The 27,854-nt window shown below is 34.3% G+C and overlaps 3 protein-coding genes across 3 annotated transcripts in view; 2 read left to right on the top strand and 1 right to left on the bottom strand.

Annotated features, from left to right (window-relative positions):
- Nucleotides 1–2,430, bottom strand: part of LOC127833223 (uncharacterized) — a 45,980-nt gene extending 43,550 nt beyond the window's left edge. The window contains exons 1-2 of the mRNA XM_052358380.1: nt 1,989–2,430; nt 90–136 (exon numbers count right to left, since the gene is read on the bottom strand). Coding sequence (XP_052214340.1) covers nt 90–136; nt 1,989–2,030 — 89 coding nt within the window. The 5' untranslated portion in view covers nt 2,031–2,430. The remainder of the gene's footprint in view (nt 1–89; nt 137–1,988) is intronic.
- The window catches only part of LOC127833221 (CAP-Gly domain-containing linker protein 1-like), a 606,687-nt gene that overhangs the window by 116,140 nt on the left and 462,693 nt on the right, over nt 1–27,854 (top strand). The window lies entirely within an intron of this gene.
- Nucleotides 1–27,854, top strand: part of LOC127833219 (uncharacterized) — a 1,273,891-nt gene that overhangs the window by 978,575 nt on the left and 267,462 nt on the right. The gene's annotated exons all lie outside the window — the stretch shown is intronic.

The following is a 27,854-nucleotide window of genomic DNA, read 5'->3' as shown; positions in this document are numbered from 1 at the left end:
TAAAACACATTTGTTTCTTATTTTACTGTTATACGCATCAATATTTTTCTTTTATACTTATTTTGGGCGTGTTTTCCCGCCGTCAGTACCTGGATTGCTTATTCATATCGTTGTCAACGTTACATATTTCTTGTCTCTGAAAGATAAACACAGTAAAAATAATACTTTATAAGACACTGTTTTTTTAAATGGATAAAAACAATGGTTCGATGAAAGCAGAAAATTGGTAAGAATGACTGGTGCTTAATGTGAATTCTACCATCATCTGTATACATGTATCATGTAAAACTGCGGTGTACAAGAAATAATACATTAAAACATGATAATTTGCCAACAGCAATCGAATGAATTCCACATTGTATAATCGATTGGAACAAACAAAAAATAATAGCCGAACTAAGTTGGAAGATGTTTGCAAACAATGTGAAAATATTTATGTCTATTATGTCGATTATAAACGTTGTGATATTGTTACGATGTCACACAACTATATCTTTAGTAAAAAATACATTTAAGTTATTTCATGTATTTACATCATACCCTTTGATACGTTCTTACATAAGACCCACTAGACGGTAGTTAAATTATTTAAGAGGTCATTCCATTGCATCTATTGATATCTCCCGTCCAGCGTATAATTTTTAATATTCTGTCTTGAAAATTAATACAGTACGTTTTCATTTTTCAATGTAGTTGATGGTAATGCATCCGCTCAATGCATTTATATTTATGTGCCTAACTGAAAAGGCTTTATTTAAAACTACTGTACACAAAGCAAGAACATCTTTATTTATTTTAAAGACACTTTGCTAATGAATCATTTTTATCAATGGAGTTCTTATGACATAGGTTTTACCTCTCCTGAGCACACTGTGCTCATGGTGAGCTATGAGATACCGTGTTCGTCAATGACGTGTCCGTGTGTCCATTTGTCAACTTTATATAAATAAGAAATCTCCTAAATTCGTTTTGGTCCGTTGATTTCTTAAGCCATGCGGCCTTTTGAAGTGTTTTTAACTAAACAATCTCATCTGAAACCCCATGGTGTTAATGTTTAATATTTTGTTTGTACCATAGTTGTGTAGCATCTTCAAAGCTTATTAAAATTATGCTCCAAGAGCAAAAAAGAGATCAGCCCCGAAGATCACCGCTTAAATATACACTTATACAAATATATGGAATGTCTTTGAATTTTCATTTTCAGAACCTTAAAGGCTAATGGCTTTAATGCTTAGTGTTTAGCATCATCTAAAGGCCCTGAAATAGTGGTTTCAAATTATGTCACAAAATGTCAAAACTGGTCACGCGATTAGATTCACCAGTTTTCAGTTTTCGTGTATATATAAAACCCTGTAAAATCGTCATATCTAAAAGCGCAAATCACAGGTCTTTCGTATTTGGTATGTAGCATCTTTTATAGGTATTCCACAAAAAATGTTCATAAAATATATTCCTAGATCCCTTTTTGAAAACCTTTAAAAATCAACATGTCTAAGATCTCAACGCCATGGCTTTAATATTCAATATAAAACAAAAATATACAGGTCGGCTACACAGTTTGTAAAAAAATGACTTTGGGTACACTCCGGTTCACACTGGAAAACTTTACCGGGAAAAGCGGGGGTTTAAATTATGACAGATATACTGCAAAATACTTATTTTTAATGAATTCGACTTTTACAGTTGTTGTTGGGACACATAGCGGCATTAAAATTTGGCGACATTAGTACGGCCAATGCGTCAATGCGGCAGTTTGTTTTGCGATATTTAGCGTTGGACGTGACCTTGAGCGTCAGCCTTGCGATGTATAACGCCAAGTGCGCCATTAAGCGAGTGTGGAATATTTGACGTTGCTGAACATAAACAATACACTGTAAGGCGTAAGATTGATATAACATTAGTAGTATTTCACGATAATGCAGAAAGGCTGTATTATATGGCGATGGTCAACAGATTAATAAGTAACATTTCAAATAATAAAGCCTTACCGTTAATGTTGTGTCCGACCTTTGTTCGCGTGGAGCAGACATCTTTTGTCCAATCGCGTTGTGACTATCCGACAGTGTTTGACACTAACGGGAGTCCGGTAGTTCTACACTCCTTAAAATGAAACTAGGACTCTTAATTTTGTGTCAAGGAAGTCGGTTTGACTCCTTCAAAATCATCTTTGAATTATAAAAGAATCCCTTCGTTTACTTATTCGTTTCGAAAAAATCAGAATGCCTTCACAAATGACATCTAACTAAGAATAGTCGAACACTGTCTATAAAATCTTTAAGCTGCGTTTGTTTATGGTCACATTAAAATTGTAATAATTTAATATTCTCATTGTACATTTTGCACAAGGCAGTTTTTAATACCAAGTAATTACCGCGCACTTCAACCAATACGTGAGAAGCGTAAGAGTTCTTCTTAACAAGGAAGATTATAGACAGCTGGCCTATTGAAAGTGAAGTGTCCATTCAAAACCTAGTGATGTCTTAAGCTTAGACAAAACTACTACACTACCATCATTGTAACTACGCACTTGAATTTTTATTTTGTCCTATGAAAACGCTGTCTGGTCAACATATTTGTTTTCAGAAGATGAATTGCGTATACTTATTAATGTATTATTATGATGAAAATACTTTTATTGTCCTTTTATATTGTATGTAGGCACACACAAAAAAAAGGAATTCCGTTTACCCGTTTTTGTCAAACTACATGAACGTAAAGGACCCCAGTCTATTGAAAAAAATCGTTGAATAAAAACCATTTTCACAAAACTCTGGCATAGCTTAGACAGATGTACCTAGCAAGAGCCCTTATCAGATAGAATGAGCACAACTGATTGCAGTGAGCTTTTGGGATGACATTTTGCCTATTGTTAATCATCGTTTCTAAATTGTCTGTTGTCAAAATGTACATTGTTAATACCAGAGATTGTATTTATTTCCAATATTCACGAAACTGTATGAGAAGATCGGTCTAAATGACTGTTGGGTAAATTACAAAACTGCGTACAAATACTAGATTGCTATGTGAAATGATGTGAAAATTGTCTGAACATTCCGGAAGCTACATGTTTATCTAATCCTTGTGAAACTTGCTCAGAACGCGTTATCTAATGGTTCATCTGCTGAGTTTGAAAACGGTTGAGGTCGACTGAAACAAATGAGTGTCATTGGGCTAAGGCGTTTTCCTGATGTGGGTGTTGTTGAACTTTGTGAACAATCTAGTCCAATGTTTAACAAATCATCATTGAAATTCGCAATTGTATCCGTCCGTTCCAAAATAAGACTTAAGGTAAAGTTGTTTAGGGAGGAATTTTATTGAAGTCATTGTTGGTGATCGTTCGGCTCTTCCGAAGTTTTAAAGTGTTTTTAAATAATCGCCTGGGGTTACAATTTTCCCCTCCCTGATGGTTACTTGCTCTATATGTATGGAGAAAACACTTTAAAAATGTCTTCTCTGATACCGCAAGATCAAAAAATTTGGTTTGTGGCATGTATCATTCTATTGTTGTCCTCCACCAAGTTTTGTTTAAAAACCGTCCGTTGGGTAAATACCTGCCACGCCCAAGAATGAAGACATTTATTTACGTGTAGACTTACACAGTCCGGAACTAAAATTATTTATAATGACTTGTATAGTAAATATCGATGACTTCGAAAATCGTCATCTTTGAAACCGCAAGTGTCAAGGGTTTGATACTTGGCGTGTAACTTAAAATAGTTTTCCTCTTTTCTTCTTATAAGTTCTCTCAAATCATGTGTCTGGGGTCAAAACTAACAACACGGAAGTCCGTTCCAATTCAATTATGAAAAATCCCGTTTCGCGAGATCAGAATGTCTGCACTTTTGACATCCGACAAATATGCCACTCATCATTCTGCTTAAACACAATAATCGACAAAACAAAACAATAAGAAATTATTTATTTTCGTTCCTTGTCGAAGCATTGGCGAATAATTATAGGGGAAACTATCGAACTATGAATCAACCCGATCTTGGTCTTTTTATTTCTCGGATATTTTCTCTAAAAAAAATCTAACTTTCGCTGAACAGTCTCTTATCACTATAAAAATCATCACAAAACCCTAATTGTTTACACAATGCACAATGTGCCTAAGGCACTGAAGATGGGAACGACTGTGAATAAATAACCCAATGTCTATATCAATTGATAATTTCAGGGGCTTTGTTGCCGTTTGTTTGCTTTGTTATATAATGTTAAATAGTATGGTTTAAATGAATAATGCAATTGACTCTTACACCCAACAACGAGGAACAACAAGCAAGCATATATATAAATGCATAATAGAAAATAGTATTTTCTAAAACTTACACTAATTAACTTTCATATCACTGTCATTTGTTAAATAATTTTGTAACCTGTGATAACAAATGACAAACATTTTGAACAGCAGTCACTTTTAACTTCGATCTGAAACCAAACATAAAAGATAATTTAACAATTAACAATTAACAAGTCGAAAGATAAGGTATATTAAAAGGGTCAAATTTTTGGACTTCCTGAAGTATGGTCGGACTCCTATATTTTAGAAGAAGGGAATCCAAATAACTCCTGACTCGGAATAGTTAGTGTCAAACACTGCCTCTTGGATACGCTTGCACTCAACTATGTGGAAATGTCTGAAAATAAACATGCATCACATTTAAACATCTTCACATTTTAAACATCTTGAGCGTACATAGAAACTGCATACAAGTAACCATAATCCAATACTTGAGTAAGGCAATTATACAGTAAATATTAATGAGTTCGTTTAGCCAGTTGCCGAGACCCATTTTTCAGAATTTTACTAGCCGATGATAAATAAACTACAAACAGAAGGACCAGAGTCACACTCAAATGAAAATATTAAAACGGTGGCTACTGCAGATGCAAGCTGATTTCAAAGCTCGATCTAGTAATTTTTGTATTTGTTCGCTATCTTTCGGACATTTTCCCAATTTCATATTCCCAATTTCATTTTCCTCACTTATTTCAAATGAATACGAAATACGAATACGAAATCAACTGAATACGAAATCAACCTCCGAAATATTATGGCAACAATATAGACAGTGAAATTAAACGTCGAGGCTGATGCGTGTATTTTATCACAAAAACAATATTCAATTAATAAAAAAATGTCAATTGTCAATAATAATATGATGATAACTATTTTAAAGTCTTCATAATAATAATAAATGTGTTGATATAGTTAGATTACGATGATGATGATGATTATAGTGATGATGTTGATGATGATGATAGTCTTGAGGAAGATGATGATGATGATGATAAGTTGAATGATAATGAAGTTTGGTAGTATTGTTATTATTACTAGTATATTATTATTTGTAATATAGTTATTGTAAATAAAAAAAGTTATAATAATTAGTATTGTAACACAAACATGTATACTCGTTTTAAGCAGTAGTATAGTTATTATTTTGATAATTGATTTATTATTAAAATAAATTCAGTTTTTATTAATTTAATTACTTTAATCATTTGTTGTATTGTTTGCAAGTAATAAAATATATGTATTTTTATAATAATGATACTTGTCATTATACTATATTAATTACATTTTTAATGCAATTATTGATATAATTATTATTATTTATATTTATTACTTGTATTATTATTATTATTGTTGGTCATTATTATTATTATTATTATTATTATTATTATTATTATTATTATTATTATTATTATTATCTATGTTTTCATAATTAATTTATTATTTATTATCTCATTATAGGAATATTTATATTTTCATTATCATTAATATTACTGTTACAGTGAATTTTACATTCATGTGTTTCTGGCGCTAAATAGCATCACTGCCGTTTTAACGTCATGACGTCATTTCCTGTTCTTTTGTTTTTTGACGTCATTATATAATTGTTTTTGTTGAGAAATAGAAGCAAATGTAGTTAATTTGTTAAAACAAACTTTGAAAAAGCCTATTTAGGCGAAATATATCAGAAAAGAGTGGAACTTGTTCTGTGTAAATACATATTTATCCCTACTGGACACAAAACTGAGTATTATTTAAAATGTATAACCTGAAAACTATATTTTAATTAAGCTACACTAACTTACAAACACCTTCACAATATAAATGAAAACTCACGTCCTTCGTCTTGAGTGTCGATGATCAAAAAGGCCGAGCGCGGCGTAAGACAGTAGCTCATAACAAATAAGTAATAACTAATACGTAATAACAAATAACTCGTAACAAGTAACGAAAAATGTCCCTCCAGGGCTTCCGTAATTGTGGGTAAAGAAAAGATAGTTGAGTATTGCCTGAATGGAATCTACAATAATGCCCAAGATACAGCTATAATAAAACGAAGCATTGGCGATCTGGTTTGTGAACTTAACGGCGCACTGCCTGGAAATTGCTCCACGCTAACTGAATATTCAGTATTCGGTTCTCGTGATGAAGATACACTATTAATTAGGCTTATCATTGCAAATATGTCTTGTAATGACAGCGGTGAATACGTGTGCTTTTCCACATTGAACACAGGAGCCCAAGCGAAGACTACACTTTCTGTTCAAAGTAAGTCTTTCTGAATAACTGAATTCAAGAAGTCAAAGTGTGAAATAAGGAAATTTCTTTTGAATGTTATCATGTTCAAATAAAACATTGTATTCGAAATATTGCTGTTATTATATATTTTAACCTGTTATCTTGTATATATAAGTTATTACATGATCAAATGCTAGGCTCGTGACGTATTGTAAAGCACCTTTTTCACATTGGATATGTTCTCAAATGTGGGAACATATTGCTCATAAGGGCTCCCAGAAATACCAATATTTACAATGGCAGTGGAGATAATACATGACAAATTCACCAAAGCTGATCTCCCTTTCATTTGCAAAGGACAACTCGGCATTCCTCCAGAAGTACTTTCTATAGAAATCGACATTCAAAACGAGTTTAAATTTTTTTGGATCTTAATAATAAAAGCAACTCTACCGCATCGATTGTTAAAGAGGAAACCATTCCAGCATCCTGTTGAACGTACCAAAAGTTATATGTTGGCTTTCATAAAGCAGATGTTTCAATCAACCATCGCAAATTTCGTTGTTCAATTAAACCGTCCTTGGAGTTGCCCAACGGTGACGTGAAATACTCCGAGGGAGGGGTAATAAAGGTTGTTCCAGGTATGTACATTTAAAAAGCAATTTATAGAAAAGGAAGTATTTATTATGAAAACAATTTACAACGCACAAGTTCTGCATTCACGAATAGAATTGACATTTAATAAAGCAGACAATACCTGAACAAAATGTGTTAATAGACATGTCGTCATGGGTCCATATGTTTATAATATTCCCTTAAGCTGCACAGTTGGAAGTTAAACGGTCCTTAACTTGCGAAAATGCATTTCAATAATTCACTGTAGACACGTGGTGTGAAAACATGAATGAAACGAATATCATCGAACATCCATATCTCTGCCATGTTGGAGTCATGTGCAACGCTGATGGTGGCATTGCAGGCGACTCTGCAATAAGACCCAGTGCCGTAATTTTACCACATATCTATGCACTGAATGCTTGTGTGATAAGAAAGGCATGCATATATTTCAGTAAACATATGTTTTTATGATTATTTCAATATATAATTTCTTCAATTTACGAAGTTTTAACACATTGCATCTATGGGTTTTTTATTATGAAGACCAAAGATTTGAAATAAGTTTGTTTTTCGATATCTCCTTCACACAGCATGCTTTCAAATGCAAAGTATTCTTTACAATTATATGTAGCTAATTTAAGGTTTGCATCTTGTTTAAGGACCAACAATTGTGACAACGAGTAAGTATCAACATAAAATAAAATATGGCAATATTTATATGTTAAAAATGTTCAGGAGAACGGTATTTTTTGTAAAATATTAGCCATCGCCTGTTTACACCGTTATCGCAATTCGACAAGCATTGCGAGTTATATTGGGGAACAGATGTCTGTCTCGTGTATGCTGATAAATGTTGATACAGTCAATCAACTGAACGTAGCAAATATGGAGGAAGTCTTTACTCTCAATCAAATCCTGGAAGTTCCGTTGTGGTGAACCCGGGCATGAACCTAACGATATCAAGAATAACCATCAACTTAACACGTCCCTTGACCAACTGTACCATTGAAGGCTTGCATACTATCGGTATCAACAATGGGACATCTGCAATATTTTTAGTGTGGTTGATAGTTAGATATAATTATGAATAAATAGTTTGAATAAATGTATTTGTAAAACACTAATGACACATATACAATACCTTCATCATCTGGCATTATATGTATTTCGAATCGGTCAGAAAGTATAGTAAATATATATCGGTAATCTCGGACATAAATGAACGCTTTTTATGTAAACGGCTGAATGAATGCAAACAAGTATGTTAATTTCATTTTATTACATATCATTAAAGGAAATGTCTATGTATCCAAAATGTTATCATTATAGAAGAGCCGAAAGTCCCAATCTTAACCAAACCGACAACTGTTTGGCTAAATCAACCATTTCAAATAACCTGTGTTGGGAACGTGGGTCGCACAACAGGCGGGAATGCACGCTCTAGTCTTTACATCGAAGTTAAAAAGGTACATACAATCAACGATTAAGTGTTTGAAAATAACGTTGTTCTATTGTAATGAACTTCAATATTCATTTGATATTGCTAGAAAGTTCTTGCAGAATTTCTTATTATTATTCTTATTATTCTTATTTAAGTATTAATTATCAACATGTCAGTTTTACCTTACGTGTTTCAATACAAATATTCGTGTTGAGTATAACTTAAATTTCGCGTAGATGAAATTTCAGAATGTTTGTTCGCCGTTGCGATATGAGAGCCTGCTTCGATTTTCAGGTATGCGAAGAGCTAGTTACTTATATTGGCAAGACTTCAAATTGTTCTGAATTGTGTTCGTGTGCAGGCTCTGCAACGATGAAGCAAACTACAGTTCAGAGCTGGAACAACTCCGAGGTCCGCTGTGTTGCCAAGAACGCCAGTGGGGTTATTATTTTTAGTTCTGCTTTCAAGATAATACAATTGCCTAATACAGGTAGTTTTTTAGAAAATAAATATACGTATAAAGTGAATAAAAACATTGCCGTTGCATACCGTACAATTTTTAATAAAAAATCTATTGTAAACTAACTTCTTTAACAACTGTTTGTCTTAATCATTTTGCTAAACAATATCATTTATTTTTTAACGGAGCAAATACAAATATAGTATTCATAATTTACTTATGCATGTGTTTCAGTTGTTAATGTTATTAGCAACAACTCTGCAAAAATAGGAGAGGCGAAAGTTATCGAATACGTTCTTCACGGCGATGCCTTAAACGGCGGGGCCAAAATAACTCGACGAATGGATGGCATGGTGTGTACAATAAACACTCAAGTCAGAGGCAATTGTTCGCATTCATCTGGATATTCAGTTTCCGGTTTAGTTGACAGCATCAACTTAAGGGTATCATCAACGATCAGGAGCTTAGGATGCAGCGACGAAGAGGAGTATTATTGCCATTCAGTAAACAGACCGGACGCATATGCTTCTACGTTCCTTGCATTAAGAGGTAAATTAAAGCTTGTGTCAGTAGTGACTTATACCCCCACCCGTTTTATTTACACACCTTCAAAGGATGCATGTAGCGAGTTGTAATAATACTGGTATATAAATTAAACAATGAACACGTTATTAAACTTCGGTAATGTCTTACGTGGGATAAATAAATTTGCACATATATCATGAAGAAGCATGCATATGAGTTTGAATGTTGTACGTCAAAAAACTGTTGTCAGACAAGCTTGTGCCTACGGACAGCCAGACACGAAAGATATCCATTTTATATATACGTTTACTCATTTGCGGGGATATAATTACATTTAAATTATGAACAAAAAAGTAATTTGTGTAATCCAATCGAACGTTGATATTTATTGTTGATGCATACGTACAATTTACGTTATAGCTGACGTTGGTAACCTAACGCTAACCATGCCATCAAAAGCAATCGAAAAACAACATTCACTACGGAAAGTTACAAAACGTTTTCGTGGCCTTCTGGATGGAAAAACAATGAAACAGACCAAGCTGGATGTTTGACGACAGTGAACAATTCCTATCACAACCTAAATTTCAGTTTGTCTGATAGCGGCAAATTATTTCGATGCTCCGCATATGATCGATCGCCGGCGCCTAGATTCATGACATCAACATCACCGCAATCGTTGAATGTACTAGCAAGTTAGCACACACATTCATCTATTTTTTTCACAGAGAACAACTCCTTACTAAATATCATTTACGACGACTAATCTTAATTTGAACATTGTTTTATTGTCAATCATTTAGTGTGATATTGTATTTGCACAATATAACACATAAATAGCTCCATTTTTAGTGTTACTATATAATCCTTTTTGAAACATTCTAGTTACAAACGCAATTGTAAATAAAACGTAATGTTCTTAATTTATATGAGTTATTTATTTAAAAAATTATTACATACAGGCACATTTATCGCATCAGGGCTTTTTGTTTAGCACGCTTATAAATTTACTCGTTGTAATTCCTCCGTGTACGTGTTTTTTGAAACTTCCGGCTGCACACTACATTTTTTATAATGAATTGTCTTGGCAAATGACAGTGTTATGTTGTAGAAGTTGTATGAACCCTTATTATTTCATTTGTTTTTCCAAATAATTGTGCTCTTAAATAATTATGGCGCGTGTGTTCATCTATTGTTTGTCTTTAGACGCGATTTATCTACTAGATTTTGTGTTAACATACTATTGTATTGGTGAACTTTGTAAAAGTATGTGTATCTAAGCATACAGTTCTATTTATACAAGACTTTCATAATGTAAAAACGACATATAATGTATTATTTCAGATACATGCAATACCGGGGACTATTGGGAAAGATCTCCGTCAAGTTGTCAACTGTAATTTGGATGCGTCACCGTAGTCAAGCATATTCTCGATTGTGGTGCTGGCAATTGTTACAGTATTGTGGACAGGGTACTTAAACCGTGCCTACCAGCCAACTGTAAAAGCTGTATGCTAAAAAAAGTAATAGATAAATTGCTGATGGTGTATCGTAACTGTTAAACAAGTTTAAATATTATGCCGTCAATGCTTGTTGTTCGTGTTGTTCGTGTTGTCATTATTTGTGTTGTGTTTGATTCGATCTATTAAGTGTATGTGCGTGTACGGTGTAATATGTGTATGTCTTTTTCTAGTTACTCAACACGTTCGTTTTAAAAAGAATTCATTTATTTTATATATATACATTTATATACACTATCAAACAAATCAAAATTGCACATCATTGCAAATACAAGTCGGAGCAATTCCTCAATACAACACATTAAATAATTTTACATCTCGACTTTTCTTCTACATCTAACTTGTAATGTCGTTATAAATTGTTATTTTACAAACAATTTCTTCAAATATGTATTTATTAACTTTTGTCCGTGTTTTTTTTAAATAAATAACATATTCTTGAATATTTTGAGTATCTGTTTGACGATATGCTCGACCTGTTGTAAGTCAGACGGTATGCCCTCCGTCACTATCTCTCAAAACTATTTCACATGTTAGTGATCAATGATCATCCTGGCCCGCTTGTTTGTGTTGAGATAAGGCTTATTACATCGATAGTCATTTTATTTTGACTTGTGCGTAAACGTGGCGACACCAGCTTTGATAAACAGAGAACATATGTAACTGTTTTTGACGTAGATATAGGGTTAACAAATTTTAAATCTCTACTGTACGTCAATACAAGTACCACTATCTGATTATATATGCCAACAAGGCATGTTTTCATGTTGTTGTAGTAACATCAATAAAATAAACTGGCTTCATAAACAATGAAAGTCTTGTGTGTGTTTTTCACTGCTTGATATCAGGTGATTTATCAAGTTCATAGAGTTTACCTTCAAGAAGACTGTAATCTTAAGTGGACAACGTACGCATTGAGTGTAAACGCAGTAAATATTTTAACAATATAAACATATTATAACTAATATTGAAAAAAGCGATTGCTTGTATCTGTAATTCAACTAGTTCAATACTAAAAGGAACCATGTACTTAATATATTATTGAATAAACGAAACAGAAAAAATATATGTTTAGGGGTATAATCATATGACTACGCTGTAAGTTTTATAATGTTATTTTCCTGTTAATTTATGTCCAATGCATATAGTTCATGAAGTTTTAAATAAAGTTAAGACAACCATATAAGCGTAGTAAGCGATAAAGAAATTGATAGGTCATCGTTAATTTTTATTTTTCTTCATAACCTTCAATTATTAAAAAACAGGGCCTCAATATGAAAAATGCCAAAAGTATGATTTCAACCACATTGTTTAAAAGTCGATATACAATAGGAAAACACATATTCTAGTTCCATAGATACGATGTGAACGGGACTATTATGGTTCATCAGAATCCATGTTTCCATGATATCATCAGAATCCATGTTTCCATGTTATTATTTTCGTAATACGTAACATACCGTAAAGGAAAGACAAATATTTATGTCTGTTTGTACCGAATTCAAGTTAGGAAAATAATTTTTGATAATTGATCTATGTGTAACAATGACCTTTGTCACACAGACATAGTCTTAAGAAAAACGTATTCATTTCTATCGAATACGGCTTATAAATCACATGCCGTGTACATATTATACATACAAGATAAACACCGCAGGCATAATACAATGTATTATATTTGCCTTCATTCTTAAAAAGTTTTGAATTACCGTTTATACAAACGCCATTTGTATTACCAGTTTAATGTTCAAACTCGTCTTCAAAGGAACATGTCAAAATATTCACAAAACATTGAGTTGCACGACCTACTGCTACAATTTTGTACAGCTTAACCAATAGATGCGCACGTGTTTCATCAGAAAATCAAGTTTCCAAAACCAATCATTTGCCTATACATTCCCATAGCACGCGAAGTACAAATAACAATAAAACTGAAAGAAACTACATGGTCTTGAAAGAAATCAATGCAAAAAAAATTTAAATAAACAATAGTATCTCATGAATTATCCATATGTCAATCATAGTCTGCAATAAGTAAATCACATTAAAAATATATGTTTATAACATACTAACCTACAAATATACAATATGATACAAAAGACGGCAATATATTTGAAGGCAGAAATCAAACTAATACTTGTACATACCATCTCGAACATGTTGAACATATACAGACGTGAAGGTCCTTTCTGTTTGTTACAAAGCGTCGGTGTTTGAGCACCTTTTTGCCACTAATACAATTGCTACGTATCAATAGTTGATTAAGTGTGCCTAATTATGTAGATATGGTAGTGGATGTGGTTGGCAGATGTATGGATGAAGAAGGAGTAGTGGTTATTGAAGGTGGGTCTATGGAAGTCGACGTGGTAGTTAAGGCAGGTTTTACTTGAGTTGTCTGACCAATTGAAGTGCTTGTAGGAACAGTTGACATTGTGGAGGTCGACGGAGATTTTATCGTGGATGCAGTTGACACTGAAAGTTATAACGTCTTTTATTTGTGGGTGTTATTTACGTACCAAGTTATGTTTGTGCTTATCTACAAGTGACTATATTAAACGTAAATAATGTTATCGTTATTATTCTTATTCTTCTTCTTCTTCTTCTTCTTCTTATTATTATTATTATTATCATTATTATTATAAGTATAATTATTATTATTACTATAATTATTATTATTATTTTTATTACTACTATTATTATTATTTTGTAGTTTATGAATTTCGAATAACACAAAATAAAGTTATAACTTCTTTATTTTACCTTTCTTTTGCAATGGCAAATGACTAGAACATATGGACTAGGTAACAATAATTTAACTTTAGTAAGAACAAAATTTAAGTTTGAGAGAATGAGCCACAACATAAAATATACGAAACTACATGTAAATCAGGAATAATTACACCCAGTGGCCTTCCTGATTTTAAGTAGCTGACAGTCCATGCAAAGTTATTATAAGCAATAGTGAGCAAATCCGCAAATTAATCGCAAATTTATCCAAATCCGCAAAGTTCCGCAATGTAAAGCAATTCCGCAATATGCAAATCCGCAATGTAAAGTAATTCCGCAAAGTTACTAACTATCCAGATAAAAGCCAAATAAGAGCTGGGAGTTACCTATATCCGAGCAAAACCCATCTCCGCAAAAAACTATTTTATGTAATAAACTAATTTTTTGTAATAATCAGAAGGTAACCACCCAAGTATGGATTTATACTCAGCAATCCTAAGACAACTGGCCAAACAAAAATAGCACCCTCAGAATTATTATAATATTTAAATTTCCAAAAAATGTGCCTACCAAAGGAAACTGTCAGCTTCTTGAATTTTTCCGCCGCGCAAGAAAAGTTGATGTTGCGACCTTAATAGGCAATAATGCAACAATTTAGGCATGAAGAATAAGCAAAAAGAATTCAAAGCATGATTATAAAACAATCTTTGCAGCGCAACAACAAACAAGGTTAAAATCAACCTTTAAAGTTTAAGTACGCATAAAGACTTTCCAAAAGGAATTAATAACATGAGTATAAGAACAACATTTGCAGCTCAATAATTAACAAACAATCATGAAATCAACCTGAACAGCGTAAGAATAGGAACAGACTACATACAAATGAATGGTCTTCACACAGCTAAGCTCAAAACAGAACTGGTTTTGCATTGGGCAAGACCTGGGATCAGTCGATTGAAAACATACATACACGAATATTACATTGCGTGATATATAACCATCAAGTATAATCGTAGATTAACATGCCAGTACAACTTTTATCTATTCATTTTATTACACAGTACAGCTATGATTTGTATACATAGCTTCTATTCTTTATCCTTAAATGTTGTTTTCAAGGCCAGGGTAAAAACCAGAGATAAAACTTTATCAGAAAACATCCGATACCCTATGTAAAATAACTTTGGAAAACTGTACCCGAAAACAACACATATTAACATGTAACTGTGGACATTGTGTAACTTAAACATAACTGGTCATTTTAACTAATTTATTAATGAGGTGCAAATTTCAAAAAGTGAAAGTTTACTGATCGAAGTCTAGCGTAGAACTTACCGAACAATGAAAACGCCTTGCACATTCCCGCCAATGTCCGCCTGAGTGACCATCACTCACATGACAACCATAACGCATGAACGAACCGCATATAGCTGTTTTGTGCGGTGCGTTATGTTTAGACATATGTTCTGTGCTATACTCCGTAACGCTAAGACCTGAACATTCTTCTGCTTTAATATATAATTATAACCTTATAAACGCCACACAGTCCCCAGTGTTCCACAAAGTTTGTTATAGATTCCACATAGGCTCACAACACCAAATCACGTAAATTGTGACGGCTCGCTTGTTGTAGGATGAGGCAGGAACAAGGCGCTCGTCTGGGCACGGTCACAGAAAATTCCCAGAAAGGCTGGTAAACCACCGATTTGGCTATGGTAACAGCTCATCCGTATCAGTACATCGTTGGAACCTGGGACAGCGTGATCGTGGAGATTGCCAGTGGAACTCCAGTACAATTGGGTTGCCGCTGCAAATATACAGCAAAGGCAGACCAAGCATAAGAAATCTTTTATTTGCAAAGTTATCCAAAATGCATAGAGATTCTACAATACACATGAAGCAAATATACATAACTCCTAGCAAAACATATATAATTCCTAGCAAACAGGGTGTGGTGGGTGGGAAACACCCCGATTTGGCTATGGTAACAGCTCATCAGTACATTGTTGGAACCTGGGACAGCGTGTACGTGCAGATTGCCAGTGGCACTGCAGTCCAATTAGGTTGCCGCTGCAAATAAACAGCAAAGACAGACCAAGCAAAAGAAAACTTTAATTTGCAAAGTTATCCAAAACGCATAGAGATTTTGCAATACACATGAAGCAAATATACATAACTCATAGCAAAATATATATAATTCCTAGCAAACAGGGTGTGGTGGGTGGGTTATAAACAATAAATTTCGAAATTGCAACAAGTTTCTCCAGCGCTGGAGAGAAAAGGAAGTGGAATAGGCTATTATTTATACCGTTCCCGAATAATTTCGTCGTTGTCAGCTATATTGTTTACATACCGAAGGTATATGCTAAGAGACGAAAAAGTTCGAAACTTCAACAAAATAACCCGGTTTATTTTTTAAACAAATAAACCACATTGTTTTAGTATATGAATTTCGAATAACACAAAATAAAGTTATAACTTCTTTATTTTACCTTTCATTTGCAATGGCAAATGACTAGAACATATGGACTAGGTTTCAATAATTTAACTTCAGTAAGAACAAAATTTTAGTTGAAGAGAATGAGCCACAACATCAAATAAACGAAATTACATGTAAATCAGGAATGATTACACCCAGTGGCCTTCCTGATTTTTAGTAGCTGACAGTCCGTGCAAAGTTATTATAAGCAAAAGTGAGCAAATCCGCAATATTACTCGCAATGTTATCCAAATCCGCAAATTAATCGCAATGTTATCCAAATCCGCAAAGTTCCGCAATGTAAAGCAATTCCGCAATATGCAAATCCGCAATGTAAAGCAATTCCGCAAAGTTACTAACTATCCAGATAAAAGCCAAATAAGAGCTGGGAGTTACCTATATCCGAGAATAACCCATATCCGCAAAAAAACTATTTTTTGTAATAAACTAATTTTTTGTAATACTCAGGAGGTAACCACCCAAGTATGGATTTATACTCAGCAATCCTAAGACAACTGGCCACACAAAAATAGCACCCTCAGAATTATTATAATATTTAAATTTCAAAAAAATATGCCTACCAAAAGAGACTGTCAGCCACTTGAATTTTTCCGCCACAAGAAATTTTTGCAAGAAAATGTATCCGCCAAAAATTCACATCTCGACCTGTGCTTTAAGACACACTCTTTATAAATTTGAATGGGCTTTGGTCATTTCAAACTTGCGATATAAAAAGCCACAACATAATTTTGAAAACTGAGTTGCGTCTAAGATTATACAACAGCGAACAAATTCAGTGCCTTCAACGCTTTGATTTCCTTAAGTACCCACAACAGCATCTAGGTTCCGACTTGAGACAATGCCTCGTTATCGTATTAGCGATACGGCTCGTTCTCCGAGCAGTAAATGACCGCGCTATTTTATTAAGCGGAAATTATTGTCTCCGACTTCTTCGTTTACCATAAACCTTACGGTTAGTCGGTCGGTTTCAACCGAACATTCATGATCCAAGTGCTCGTCCAGCACTATATCCAAAGCTGCCTGCGCCAGCATTAGCTAATAAACGCTCAGCGTTTTTAAACAGTAGTCCACCATAAAACATGTTTTACTCAATTCACTCACGATGTTAACTGTATGACTCATCGTCATAAGCATGTGTATTTAAAACAACTAATCAGTATAGTCGAGGGAGACAACTGGAATATGATTACATTACTCATAGAGTTAAATCATGGGTAACGTCCCTTGAAATCTAATTGACGATGCTGGAACAGCATCGCCCAAGGTATGATAACCATAAAAAAAATCACAATGGCGACCTATGTAAAAGACCGAGCCAGTCCGATTGAGATAACTCGATTTTTCAGTTACTTCCCTTTTGCATTCGCCACTGTGTAGGAGATTGCTCGTCATTGATAACATTCTCCTAGCAGAGTTGTCGTTCGTGTTTCAACATTCAACAATGGCCGCCCCCATGAGAGTCTCGATTCAAAACTTTGTTACTGCATAAATTGGCTTGTTTCGCTATTTAGAAGCTGTCATTTAGGATACATGAATTATTTATTCACTAAATCTCCGCTTATGACAACAATAGTTGGAATTCGAAGGATAAATACTCGATGTGAATGAAGGACTTTCTGGATCGTACCAGCTTGACACGGCAAAACTGGCATACTGGTATTTTTAGTTATCAATATAAGTCACATTGTGCTTTATAAATTGTATTCGAGCATTTTGCGACTTATTGAATGTCTATGATACCCGATATCAACATTTCATCGGGGATTTGCAGATCACCAAGCTGTCCTGAAATTCAACATTGATTTCAAACTCTTTACTGGTTCGTACTCTTTCTTAGTGTTAGTACTTTTTATCATTTTAAAGTTAAATGAACTGTGTCACAGTAAAAGAGACATTAAGGCGATTGTGGCCAGTTTGGATCTAAATCAGCCTGCAGTCGCTTGAAAGCTGTTTGCTTAAAAGCGTTTTTCTGACAATAACAAATAATTTAATTGGATACTGATTTGACTGCGCTTTTCCTGTGACCTGGCTCAAATAATAGAATTGTCATTAATCAAATTATTTATTTCGAACATTAATCAATTGTTTTTCTTGTCCCTCGGGATCAATGACTCCAGCACTTTCCTGTTGAGAATTGAATACTGCTAAAGGCGATGCTAGGGGGCGTGAGAGATGTTGCACCTTCCAGTATCGCTCGATTGTTCATTGTCGGCTCGGGTACTACGTACATGTACCCCGGGTACTTTTATGTATACTTACATGTATCCCGGGTACGGTAAATATACTAAAATGTACCCGGGAAATTTAACCCTAAATAAGTCGTTGTCGACTATTTTTTTGTAATAATTATAGATACACATTTATGTCAATTTTCTGTAGAATGGCCTCTATATTATCGGAACACATACTCAAAAAGCATGTTGATGCAGTGTTTTTTGAAGAGAAGTGTGTTTGAGATAATCGGTTGCGCGTTTTACGACATCGGATTTTGGGCGCGAATACAACTCGGGTACAGTCTAATATGGACCGAGTACAGTTACGTTTATTTACCGTACCTGGGGTACATGTAAGTATACTTAGAGTACCCAGGGTACATGTAAGTATACTTAAGAGTACCCGGGGTACATGTAAGTAGTACCAGAGCCGACAATGACCAATCAAGCTCCATTATCCCTCATGAACCGACTCAAAAAACCGGGTCGGCAATATTTGACTTAATTTTTGGTTTGGTTGCTCTCGAGGGATCGAAAATTTCAGAATCTTCCTAAAAGCCCTACGGGTTTGATCCCCAGAAGCGACATTGAAAACTAGCATACTTTGTTATCTAAAAGGCTGCTAAACCTGATATACAATGATAATGTGAATTTTCTCTCACATGATGTTCATCAGTCATATTAAATGAAAACTTACAGCAGTAGTAAACAACTGGACAATAATTAATGAACGCATCTTTCATTTGTCTTTGACACTTTGATTTTGACATGGCCTAGATTTAAATATGTGACTGGACTTTACCAGCACTCTTGTAACAAAGCTAAAGTTTAAATGTACCATTGAAGATCACCTAAATCCAGATTTGCTATTATAGACGTGTGAAAAGTTTTAAGGGTGTGACAAGAAAGCAAAAATTGGTCATTACCCAGAGGCCACAACTGATCTATGACTGTATTAAAACAAGAAAAATCAGTGCCTGATTTAGATTTCCTTAGATAGTTTAATAAAAACTAATTTCATAAGCCTGGTAACATTTTAACGGTAATGCTACCAATGTGTCACACCAGGGCCTTGAATTTGAAATCTAGGACATGCATGGTCATTTCTTCATGAAATCAGGACACAAAATTGTATTTTAAGTCTGTATTTTAAGTCCTTAATTGACCTGGCTATAGTTCTCAGATTAATATAAGCTCAATCAGTATATTAATATCATTATTTATGCTTTGTGTATTGTAAACATATACACAATCATGCAGTTACATGGTAGCAATAAATAATATCAAAGCTACCCATACTATAAAGGTCATTGACAAAGCCTATGGTCAAAATGTGAACACATTGAGTGTAATCTCCCTCTCGTGCCAGCAAAAACAACACGTTGACAGGTTGTCATTTTTGACAGTTCTACTTTCACTTTCATTTTGTGATATCAAACTATTAACAATTATGTGGCTGAGAAAAATATCGCCATTGCTTTTTATGCCCTCGGTAGGGTGGCCTATATCAGTTGAACTGTCAGTCAGTCAGTCAGTGTGTCAGTCCGTCCGTCCGATCGAAAACTTTAATGGCCATAACTTTTTTAATATTGAACATAGCAACTTGATATTTGGTATACATGTGCATCTCATGGAGCTGCACATTTTCAGTTGTGAAAGGTGAAGGTGAAGGTCATCCTTCAAGGTCAAATGTCAAATATAAAGCGTCTGTCTCTCTGTCCGAAAACTTTAACATTGGCCATAACTTTTTCAATATTGGCGTGCATGCGTATCTCATAGAGCTGCACATATTGATTGGTGAAAGGCCAAGGTCATCCTTCAAGGTCAAAGGTAAAATATGTGGCTTCAAAGCTGCGCAGCAGGGGGCATTGTGTTTCACAAACACAGTTCTTGTTTAATATATTTTCTGCACATTTCTTCAAAAAACTTACATCAATGCACGATTTTTTTCGTTAATTCAATCATTCCTGACAGACTTGTGTACATATTTCGCTTACATTTTGACGCGCGTAGGTAGGACCGCATTACCGCTTCCGAAATGTGTATTCATACTATTGCCTTCGAGGAACTTACCTCATGTTTGACGGAAAGGGCCGAAAATGTGCGAGTGTGGGTAAAGTTCCCCACAGGTACTACTTTCCCGTTCCCCTAAATTTTTTTTCCGTACATAAAAATTTTTCGTACCCAATTTTTTTTCGTACCCAATTTTTTTTCGTACCCAATTTATTTTCATCCCCAAATTTTTTTCGGTCCCAATTTTTTTGTTCCCAAATATTTTTTCGTACCCAAATTTGTTTTCATACCCAATTTTTTTTTCGCACAATATTTGTACCAATTTTTTTTTTCGTACCAACATACACAATTGTGGTGATTGTGGTGATGAAGATAAACTTAACTTGAAGCTTTTATATCCATCCTCTCAAAAGCATCGTCACACCAGTACTGTCAGTACTTTGATTTTAGCTTCTGTTACCGAAGTGTTCCATATTGTGGTTCCAAATTATTTATGAAATAATACAAATATCTTTTTAGTGTATTGTTAAACCACCTACTTATTATACATATTCGTGCAGGGCGGGACAAAATCTAAAACTTTGCCGCTGAAACTACCTGGGCGTTTTTGTGGACAGATTAAGACATTCCAACGCCAGTAGGCACCTAGTGCTCAGCTTACTGTCAGTGCCTGCTTTGTTGTTGGTGTGTACTGATTGTCCAGGTTCCTTAATATGCGTCCAACCAGTCATATATATGTGCGTAATGTTTCGTTTCTTATGTGCTTCAAATGTCTTAAATATGTATATATGTGCTATGTATTTGTTATTCACGTGCTCTAATATGCTTTAAAACATGTATTTATGTGCTATACCTGCGGCTTTGGAATGACCTAGAATTAAGCTTCAAATTCTGATGAAAAATTGCATCATGTCTTAAAAATAGTTCAATGGCGCACATTAATATTCATGAGCTTTTACCAACTGGCAAATGAAAACGCAGCTATATATATCATGCGAGGTCAGCGTGTCAGCCGGGACTAGACGGGCGGAGCGTAATTGTCAACAAAGTCGGCGTTTATGAATCGATAGTTTCGTAAGAGAATGTAATCAAAATACGATACTTATATCAAAATAAAGAGAATGTAATTTCCTTTACAATAGTATAACATTTGTCTTCACGAGACAATATTTCATATAGTAAAAAGCAGACAAAAGCAACATGGGTATCTGCATTCTATCGATTTCTAGGATTATCAACAGATAATCACCGATAAGCTGGGGATGCTACTTTTAACATTTATGTTAAATTTACAAACCGGTTGTTCCAAATGCGTACTCGGAGCTGCATTGGAACATGTCCGAAGACCTCATCGCTCGTACAACGAGTTCGATCAAACGTGGAACTTGGGAGTGACCCAAACGCACCACCACCACCACACCCTGTGACCATGTTGGGAGTTGAGAAACATTGAACAACATGAGATGTCGAGGGAACAATATTCGAATCACGAGTAATCTGCTCAAAATCAATGATATTACCCGCAGGTTTTTCTACTGCGGGCTCCATCAATGCTACCTCCATCTCTTTCGCAGGCGTCATTCGCTTTCGTCCTCGCGGCATTGCGATGCAAAACGATTTATCAACAATAAATTTCGAAATTGCAACAAGTTTCTCCAGCGCAGGAGAGAAAAGGAAGTGGAATAGGCTATTATGTATACCGTTCCCGAATAATTTCGTCGTTGTCAGCTATATTGTTTTCATGCCGTGTAGCGTAATTGTGTATCGTTCGTTGATATCACACAGTAACAAACAAAGTTCATTTCTAATTTCTTTGCGTTTTATTTCTGCTTATTAACACAACACAACGTTTCCAAAATGTTAGTCAAATACAAGATACATGCGAAACCCGCAACGGGCCCATCCCGCGAAAGCCAGCAATAATGCGACTTGTATGTTCGGCCGTTTAAGTAAGACTGTCTTTCATACAACGCAGATGCCAATTTATACAATAATGGACAAATAAATTGGGTGACGGCTGTCTGGATGATTGACTTTAACATGAGTTGAATTACCTGATACGGGATGGCTTTATGTGTGACTTACACATCTTGCGTATATATACGCCAATAATTAAGCGAGACCACGTTTGTTTAACTGCATATATGAAAGTTCACCTGTCATTTAACATGAAAATTAACAGTGCGCATGTGCTTACCATAGACATAACTAATTAGTGAACCCAGCCATGGGCAATAACTTGGTGCATTTTTTTCGTCTAATTTGACGACGACATATGATGCCCATTTATGCATTTCTTCATGAAGACAGATATTATGTATTCAGTTACACCGAACAAGGAATATACATGAAATACACCAATTATGCGACATGAAATACACCAATTATGCGACACACCTCATTTTCATTAAAGAAAGATTTTATATTTTATGATTTAAAATCTTTAGAAAGATCAAATCCTGAATGACAAGTGTCTTACAATATCATGTATCAATGTTAAATGACGTTGATCGATTGTCCACGTAACACTACAGGCGTTGTTTGACTAGTGACCTCCTGTGCTGTCCATTCGAAGAAGGTATTGCCCGGGTTGAATATGTACCTGTTGCTGTCAAGTAGATGTCTTGGTTTGTTGTTTTCTGTCTATGTTGATTCATGGGTGATGTTATCTACCATTGCTGTCGTGAAGAAGCTCTATCTATCGCCAAGCTGTGTAGGCAAATCGCACGTGGTCGGTTGCACTCATCTGCGTATCAAGGTTCACATCGAGGCTGGATATGTCATCGTGGTTTCTGTTGTTTTTGTCGCTGAACCAACCGTCATCACGTCGTTGTTTCTGTTGTTGAATCCATCGTGATATTGTCTCTGGATATGGTGTTGATGCGTACCGCGTTGCTTATCAATTGTGACGTATGTTAAAACCTTTGTGATCGCATTGTTGTTTCTGTTGTTGTTGATTGTACTTTTGTTCTTGGTTCCAGCGTCTTCATTTCTCTTGGGACATTAAGATCTTCTATTGGCCATAATGCTCACGAGGTATTAACTATAGCAGTGTTCTCCTTGATGTCTTAGGCCTCGGAAGTATCATTCCAAGTGCGTTATCTACGCACGTCAAACAGTTGAACGGCTGCATCTACTCTATAGTGTTTAACGTCACAAGTATTGTGTTCAGTGTTGCGTCACTTGTTGTCCTTCGAAATCTTCTGGCGTTGGTCTTCTTTTAGCGATAGAACCAGGTATTCACTTTGAGAGTAAACGCCGTGATGTTCCATTCTAATTATGTTGTTTGTTTCTTCTATTCGTTGTGGAAGGCGTTGTCTCGCGAAGTCGCTCTTCTTCGGCGTTGTCTTCAAATCTCGATATTTTTATCTGCGTCGTGGTGATACAAGTATCAGTTGTTCAAAATCATCGCAAACATTTATAAATATCCCCTTAGTTATTGATAAATATCGTCATGACAACTTACTGTGATATCTTATTCAAAAAAATAATTTCTTTACAACGAAAAAATATTAGTCAATTCCTCAAAACAAACTTCGGATAAGTACATGACAGTTTAACATCTGACAAGCCATTTACTTAATATGACTTGTGTACCGCCTTAGGCATAATCATTTTACGCACGTGCGGCCAGTACATTTTTGACAGGCGCGCGCCACTTTATTGACCTAGAGTAATGGGTAATGATAGACGTACCTGTTCATAAACCTCATCTTTATCACTATAGTTTTGCCGTTGGGCATAGATTTATTGACATGTTTGACCTGTGCACTTGTAAAAATGCGCAAATATGACAAGGCAGACTTTTATATATATGCATTCATAATATAAGAACACGTATCGGTATACTTCAAAATTCAGGTCTTTGCTCCTAATCGAACTACTCAAATAATTCTTATGCGACATCGCATCTTCTGTCCATAGCGTAATTTGCTTCGATGGCACAGGGATAAATTCTCTTACTCATGAGGACGCTAAGGTTATCAGAACCTCGGGCTCGGTATGTCCGAACGCTGATCAGTCAGCCGTGCTCATAAAATATAATTGTAACCCTTAAACAATTATATTAGAAATTTAATGCGTACATATCGTTATATTTTCACTGCGCTATACACGTCAGATCGCATTAAATTCTTACTAACAATTACTCAAGACCTTCAATATTACCGATATCCTACATATATTTGCATCAACACAATGACGTATATACATATTTACATAATATTTTTTTTGTGTGTCTGCCCTATTCATATTCGCAATCAACATTATTTTTCTTATTTCATATTTTCTTTCTTTTACAATTCGGAAAACTATTTTTGAATTTTCCAATAATTTTATTTATTCGTCCTCTTTAATTTTCTTTATCATTCTAATAAACAAAACCCGCCTTATTTTCTTTATAAAAATAATAAACAAAACTGTCTTAAATACTCTTATTTTTCCTCGTTCATTTTAATTTTATGAAAATTTACAAACATTTCAACAATTTAAAATGTATTGGTAAAAAACCATAAGTCCGTACATAATCCTATATTCTAACAATACCAAAAATATATAAAAATTCTTTAAATACTCTCTGTGTGTACACCTTTAATTTAATGATTTCCATAACTCATTAAAATAATGTAAAACTCAAATATCTCTTTTTATTCTCAATTCACCGCTTTTTATAAAAATGTGCCGATAAATGCAAAATTGGCATGATTTTGATATTTGTAAAATTTGTTCGTACATAATTTATTATCAACACTATTATTTTTAACATCTAACTACATTAAATTCTTTAAAACAATTCTTAAAAATTTCGTTGTCATGACGCCTTTTACTTTAATGTTCTACTTTATAAATTTTGAAATTCCCTTTCCAAGTTTGCCATAATTTTTTTAAACAACTGACCTGAATTCTTGTCGCGTTGTGGTTGTGATGTTTTCATTTTTTCGGCACGTGATCGCACTTGTGATCGTACTTCGGTCGTATCCATGGTACACGGCTCCATAAAATGTACTGTGTAGCGTAATTGTGTATCGTTCGTTGATATCACACAGTAACAAACAAAGTTCATTTCTAATTTCTTTGCGTTTTATTTCTGCTTATTAACACAACACAACGTTTCCAAAATGTTAGTCAAATACAAGATACATGCGAAACCCGCAACGGGCCCATCCCGCGAAAGCCAGCAATAATGCGACTTGTATGTTCGGCCGTTTAAGTAAGAATGTCTTTCATACAACGCAGATGCCAATTTATACAATAATGGACAAATAAATTGGGTGACGGCTGTCTGGATGATTGACTTTAACATGAGTTGAATTACCTGATACGGGATGGCTTTATGTGTGACTTACACATCTTGCGCATATATACGCCAATAATTAAGCGAGACCACGTTTGTTTAACTGCATATATGAAAGTTCACCTGTCATTTAACATGAAAATTAACAGTGCGCATGTGCTTACCATAGACATAACTAATTAGTGAACCCAGCCATGGGCAATAACTTGGTGCATTTTTTTCGTCTAATTTGACGACGACATATGATGCCCATTTATGCATTTCTTCATGAAGACAGATATTATGTATTCAGTTACACCGAACAAGGAATATACATGAAATACACCAATTATGCGACATGAAATACATCAATTATGCGACAGCCGAGATATATGCTAAGAGACGAAAAAGTTCGAAACTTCAACAAAATAACCCGGTTGATTTTTTAAACAAATAAACCACATTATTATTACGTGTATTATCATTATAAAAATAATAATAATAATAATAATAATTATTATTATTATTATTATTGTTATTATTAATATTATTATTATTATTATTATTATTATTATTATTATTATTATTATTATTATTATTATGTAGTGGTAGAAGTATTAGTAGTATTAGTAGTATTAGTATTAGTAGTAGTAGTAGTAGTAGTAGTAGTAGTAGTAGTAGTAGTAGTAGTAGTAGTAGTATTAGTAGTAGGAGTAGAAGTAGTAGTAGTAATAATAGTAGTAGTAGTAGTAGTAGTAGTAGTAGTAGTAGTAGTAGTAGTAGTAGTATTAGCATAAGCAGCAGTAGTAGTAGTAGTAGAAGTAGTTGTTGTAGTAGTAGTAGTAGTAGTAGTTGTAGTGGTAGTAGGAGTCGTAGTTGTAGTAATAGAAGTAGTAGTAGTAGTAGAAGTATCACTAGTAGTAGTAATAGTAGTAGTAGTAGTAGTAGTAGTAGAAGTAGCAATGGTGGTAGTAGCAGCAGAAGTAGTAGTAGTAGTAGTAGTAGTAGTAGTAGTAGTAGTAGTAGTAGTAGTAGTAGTAGTAGTAGTAGTAGTAGTAGTAGTAGAAGTAGTAGTAGTAGAAGTAGTAGTAGTAGTAGTAGTAGTAGTAGTAGTAGCAGTATGAGTAGTAGTAGTAGTAGTAGTAGTAGTAGTAGTAGTAGTAATAGTAGTAGTAGTAGTAGTAGTAGTAGTAGTAGTAGTAGTAGTAGTAGTAGTAGTAGTAGTAGTAGTAGTAGTAGTAGTAGTAGTTTTAGTAGTAGTACTAGTAGTAGTAGTAGTAGAAGTAGTAGTAGTAGTAGTAGTAGTAGTAGTAGTAGTAGTAGTAGTAGTAGTAGTAGTAGTAGTAGTAGTAGTAGTAGTAGTAGTAGTAGTAGTAGTAGTAGTAGTAGTAGTAGTAGTAGTAGTAGTAGTAGTAGAAACATTAGTAGTAGTAGTAGTAGTAGTAGTAGAAGTAGTAGTAGTAGTAGTAGAAGTAGTAGTAGTAGTAGTAGTAGTAGTAGTAGTAGTAGTAGTAGTAGTAGTAGTGGTAGTAGTAGTAGTAGTAGTAGTAGTAGTAGTAGTAGTAGTAGTAGTAGTAGTAGTAGTAGTAGTAGTAGTAGTAGTAGTAGTAGTAGTAGTAGTAGTAGTAGTAGTAGTAGTATTAGTAGTAGTAGTAATAGTATATGGAAGGGAAAGACCGCCAATATTATTAATCACCAGAAATGTTGCACGTTTGGAATATTCAGCTCATTTGTTTAACAGAGACTTTTTTAAATGCTTAAATACAACATTTTAATATCTGTTTTGTACAAGTGTAAAGTGTCAAATGTTGTATGTTCCGATTCTACAAAATGTTTAAAAACAAACGTGAAACTTCTTTAACTACAGATATGAAAATGCATCTGTAAAGTCTAAATCTTAATATACCTTATAATGTAGTCATAATAATAAATGAACGATATTAGACCCATCTTAAAGAAAGTTGATGACAAACTTCATTAGCATGTTGAATATTTTTTTAAGTTGTACAATCGGTTTTAGCAATCTTCTA

The sequence above is a fragment of the Dreissena polymorpha genome, chromosome 6 (genome assembly GCF_020536995.1).
Source record: "Dreissena polymorpha isolate Duluth1 chromosome 6, UMN_Dpol_1.0, whole genome shotgun sequence".
Lineage (NCBI taxonomy): Eukaryota > Metazoa > Mollusca > Bivalvia > Myida > Dreissenidae > Dreissena > Dreissena polymorpha.
The sequence above is the reverse complement of the archived record's forward strand: the minus strand, read 5'-3'. Positions and strand labels throughout refer to the sequence as shown.